We start from the raw sequence: 4,765 nt of genomic DNA, 5'->3' as shown, positions 1-4,765 counted from the left end.
GGGTCCAAGTTGATGAGTATAAGGTTCAGGCGATAAGGGAGTGGCCGGTTTCTACATCTCTTAAGCAACTGCGGGCTTTTCTTGGTTTAGCCAGTTATTATAGAAAATTCATCCGACAATTTGCTGTGCTTGCTGTCCCTTTGACTGATCTTTTAAGGAAGGATAAATTTCGTCGGTCTTTACTAACAATGGAGGCTTTTACCACCCTAAAGGATGCCTTGTCCAATGCTCCAGTTTTGGCAGCAGTTTTAAGCCAAAGCGGTCATCCAATTGCTTATTTCTCTAAGAAGCTATCGATTACTGCACAGAGACAGTCAATATACGCACGTGAGATGCAGGCAATTCTAGCTACGGTGTCTAAATTTTAGAACTACTTGTTGGGTTATCACTTTGTAATACGAACAGACCACAAGAGCCTTAAAGAGTTACAAGTGCAGACTATCCAGACCTCAGAACAGCAGGCATGGTTGGCTAAATTACTTGGGTACAATTTTACAATTGAATACAAGAAAGGATGCGAAAATAAAGGCACAGATGGGCTGTATCGTGCCTTCTTGGAGCTTACCACGATTACCGACAGTCGGCTGCCATTGTTACAACAAGAACACCGGTCTTTTAGGCCAGATGTGGTTTTCTTGTAGACAAAACAATACTCTGGCCGGCTGCAGCAATGTCACGAGTTATGGTACTGGGACGATCGCATTGTAATCCCGGCTGGCTCCCCTTTAATTCAACAGCTGCTGCATCTAAGCCATGACTCTTTTATAAGAGGACATGGTGGGTATAAAAAAACTCTGGGCAGAATAGCTGCACAATTCTTTTGGAAGGGAATGCCTTCATCTATTCGCGACTATGTTAAAGCTTGCAACATTTTCCAACAGGCAAAATATAGTACACAATCATCCGCAGGGCTCCTTGAACCTCTGCCGATTTCCTCACACATTTGGCAGGATATCTCAATGGATTTTATCATCGCCCTTCCGATGTCCCATGGTTGCTCGGTTATTTTAGTGGTGATCGACAGATTATCAAAATTTGCCCATTTTATTCCGCTGTCTACTGATTACACAGTGCCTAAAGTGGCAAAAGCCTTTGTTCAAACCGTGGTGAGTGTGCATGGAATTCCCCATTTGATTGTTTCAGACCGTGATAATGTTTTTACTAGTAAGTTCTGGGAGCAATGATGTGGAACTCATGGTATCACTTTGGCTAGAAGTTCAGCGTATCACCTTGAGTCAGATGGCCAAACTGAGGTCCTTAATCGGTGCTTAAAAATGTATCTACGGTGCTACACTCAAGAGAACCCCAAAGATTGGTTCAAGCTTCTACCATGGGCTGCCTATAATTACAATTCGTCTTTTTACTCGGCCATTGGCATGATGCCATTCAAGGCGGTCTTTAGGAGAGATCCTCCTCCTATCCTAAAATATGAACCAAGACCATCAGACACTCCATCATTGCAAGAACAGCTACAACAGCGGCACAGGGTCCTCGTGACGTTGAGGAGAAACTTAGAACGGGTGCAACAATGAATGAAGGCGCAGGCAGATTGCAATCGGTGTGAGGTTGACTTTCAAATTGGTGATTTTGTTTATGTCAAATTGCAGTTGTATTCACAAAATTCGGTGGCACGAAAGAACCAAAAATTGTCCATGAGGTATTTCGGCCCTTTTCCGATTAGTGGTCGAATTGGGAAAGTGGCATATAGGCTTGCTCTACCCCCTATAGCTAAGATCCACCCGGTTTTTCATATTTCCTTACTCAAAAAATGTGAAGGCACCCCTGAACCAACCACTATTTCCACATCCTTGTTGATTGATGAACAAGGTTGTAAACTACAGCCACATATGGTATTGGGACATCGCATGATAAAAAATAATGAAAAATGGCAAGAGGAGATCTTAATTAAATGGCATAACCTGTCCGACAAAGAAGCTACTTGGAAGCTGTATGAGGAAATGAGATCAACTTACACATCTTTTGTCCTTCAGGACATGGTCGTTTTTCACGTGGAGGGTAATGATACAATAAGGAGGGGCAATAGAGTCGAAAGAAACACACTGCGAGGAGAAGGGAGATATGATTCTAACTAACTAGAAGCGAAAAATAATGCAGCGGAGGGGGATATCAATAGCCGAAGGAAACGAAGAGAGGTGTGGTGCATTGTGACTAGTGAAGCTCCTTATTATACTGTTTATTCTCATCTTCCTTCAATTTATTTGTGCAATTTATTTGTAAAAAACAACAAAAATCCCAAATTATAGCCACGTACTCATACATACATACTCCCATTTTACATGTCCGAACCACTTGAGCTGCGATTCTACCATCTTTTCCACAATAAATGCTATTTCAATCCTCTCTCTTATATGTCACCAAAAAAAAAAATCCTCTCTCTTATATCTTCATTACTTATCCTATCCAATCGCGTAGAAAATTAACAACCGTAGAAAATTATTGCTATATATGAGATATCAAAGCAAGCATTAAAAAAAAAAAGAGAAATTTTTAGAGACCAATAAATTTTAGTATTTTTTGTCATAATTTGACCAATACAAATACTAAATAACCTTTAACAAATAAATTTTACTAATTCATGTGTACAAATTCTAAAAAATTTGGGTGCAAACTGTATTGATTTATGTATAAAAAATTCTAATAAATATATGTATAAATTATATATTTTTTATGTGTAAGACATTTATAAATATGAGTACAAATTGTTACTAGATAAAAATAATAATATTTATTAACTATATAGCATTATTCTTAAAAAAAATAGAAATCCAATCATTATCTCGAATTTAATTGATAGTCGATCACGGATCTGATGAGATCCAATTCAATTAACTAAGACATTAGCGACGAAATTCAATTCCCCTTTGAAATGAAACAAGACTTTCCATGTATCTAGCAGCTCTTAATGAATCATTATTAACATAAACATGAAAATCGTTTATTTATTGGGAATCACGTTCATACATCACTAGTCTTTCATCGTTACCTTTTCAAAGAAGTTGACTGCCCTTATAAAATCCCACAATCCTTGAAATCACTTCAACATGTCCAACATTGTATAGCTTCATCCAAGACTCTTCATCCCAATAATCCTTCATCATCCAAACGTCATAGCATTTCTCTTTTCCTCTCACAACCACAACAATGCTAGCAGATTCCTCGAACAGAACAAGCGTGGCGAAGGATGCTATCGAAGATTCGCATATTTTCGGTACATTGATCTTTCTAAAAAAGGCTTCGTTAACAATGTCAAATGATAGAACCACATCTTTTCTTTTACCAAATTTATCTTTAAATTAACCCAACAAATGACAATAATTGTTTTCATAAGTATAAATTCGAGATTGATTTTTACTTTTTTCGCAATCGAATTGTAACAACAATAAGCGCATGCAGTTCATATCCCGTCGTAAGATCGGTTGGCGGACATCCTGACTAAACTACTCTCTCAAGCACCCTTCTTTAATTTTAGACTGAAGTTCAGAATTGTAGTAGCTACACCGTCTTTAGTTTAAAGAAGGAACCTGTGGTTAAAGGAAGATGTTAGGGGTTGAGAGAAGCTGGCAAAGTAGTTAGGATTTATTGAGTTAACCTTTAGTTTGTTATATATTGCTGAAGTATAAATAATCACTCATCTCATATCACTATAATAATTCACAACTTTCAATAATCCATTATTACTTGATCTCTGATACCTTTCAATTTAATATGTAATTTGTTATTGGACTATTTTTCAAGTATTAAATTTAGTATGTTATTGATCATGATTTAATTTAAAACTTGTTAAAATATCTGACGGTTTCTATTTTATAAATAAATATATTTTTTATAAAAAATTACTTATGTGTAATATATCAAATTACTTGTTAAAAGTATTTGTAATTTTTTTATTTAAATTAAAATTAATTTTGTTAGGTTTGCTAGGAGAATAAACAATCTTTTAAACATTAGTTATAACTCATTTTGAGTCTTGACAATTAATAAAATTACCGAAAATATAAAAAATATTTAAAGTTTATAAATTATCCCTCCTAAGTCATAACTCATAATCTATCCTATCCCACCTTCAATTCATTAATTCTCGACCCTCAACCCTTTACCACTACTATACCAATCTCCAACTCTCCATTATCACTCCTTAAATCTATTCTCATCCAACTCTTATTCCCCACTATTACCACCAACACCATCAATAACTCATGCTAACACAATTTCAACGCTTTTTATTTTTGTTTTTGGACTTCTAATGGTGTTTTCAAACAATGTGGACAATTTATGTATTTTTTTTATGTGGAGAACACAAATTTGAGAATTAGATTTGAATTTTTTTATTTTAAATTTTTTTAAATGTTCAAATTGGACCCTCCGATTGCTTTAAGGTAAAAAAATATATTTCAACACAAATCGGAGGCTTTCAATTTGGACACTATAAAATCTGACCCTCAAATTTCTCTACTTTTATAAATTTGAGAGTCCAATTTATTACTTAAAATTAAAAAAAATTGGCCCAATTTTAAATCTCTAGAATCCACCATTCTCTTTATCTCTATAAGACCCTCCACCATTACAAAAAACTTTACTCAACAAAATTTTCATAGTTGAATTATCTATACATCTCAAAGATCAAATTTTTTTTAAAATCCACTTGAAGAACCAAACCAGAGAGAGAAGAAACAAAAAGACAAAAGCAACAACATTCAGATGATAGATATTGTGGTGGCTGATCTCATTCGTCAACAGTAGCTCT

At 35.3% G+C, this 4,765-nt stretch overlaps 1 protein-coding gene across 1 annotated transcript; it reads left to right on the top strand.

Annotated features, from left to right (window-relative positions):
- The first annotated feature begins 1,274 nt into the window (after positions 1 to 1,274).
- LOC148562867 (uncharacterized) lies at positions 1,275 to 2,093 on the top strand. Its single transcript, XM_088491033.1, has 2 exons — positions 1,275 to 1,520; positions 1,608 to 2,093. Exons 1-2 carry the CDS (start codon positions 1,275 to 1,277, stop codon positions 2,091 to 2,093), a joined length of 732 nt encoding a protein of 243 aa, XP_088347159.1.
- The last annotated feature ends 2,672 nt before the right edge of the window (positions 2,094 to 4,765 follow it).

The sequence above is a fragment of the Arachis ipaensis genome, chromosome B6, assembly GCF_059453495.1.
Source record: "Arachis ipaensis isolate K30076 ecotype BB chromosome B6, ASM5945349v1, whole genome shotgun sequence".
Taxonomy (NCBI): Eukaryota; Viridiplantae; Streptophyta; class Magnoliopsida; order Fabales; family Fabaceae; genus Arachis; species Arachis ipaensis.
This window is presented reverse-complemented; position numbering and strand designations above follow the sequence as displayed.

What these genes read in the sequence shown, in the direction of transcription:
- LOC148562867 (XM_088491033.1), top strand. Translation starts at nt 1,275, where the DNA reads ATGTATCTACGGTGCTACACTCAAGAGAACCCCAAAGATTGGTTCAAG. An exon ending in TGAGGAGAAACTTAGAACGG is followed by an intron (nt 1,521 to 1,607) that starts GTGCAACAATGA and finishes GTCAAATTGCAG; the next exon opens with TTGTATTCACAAAATTCGGT.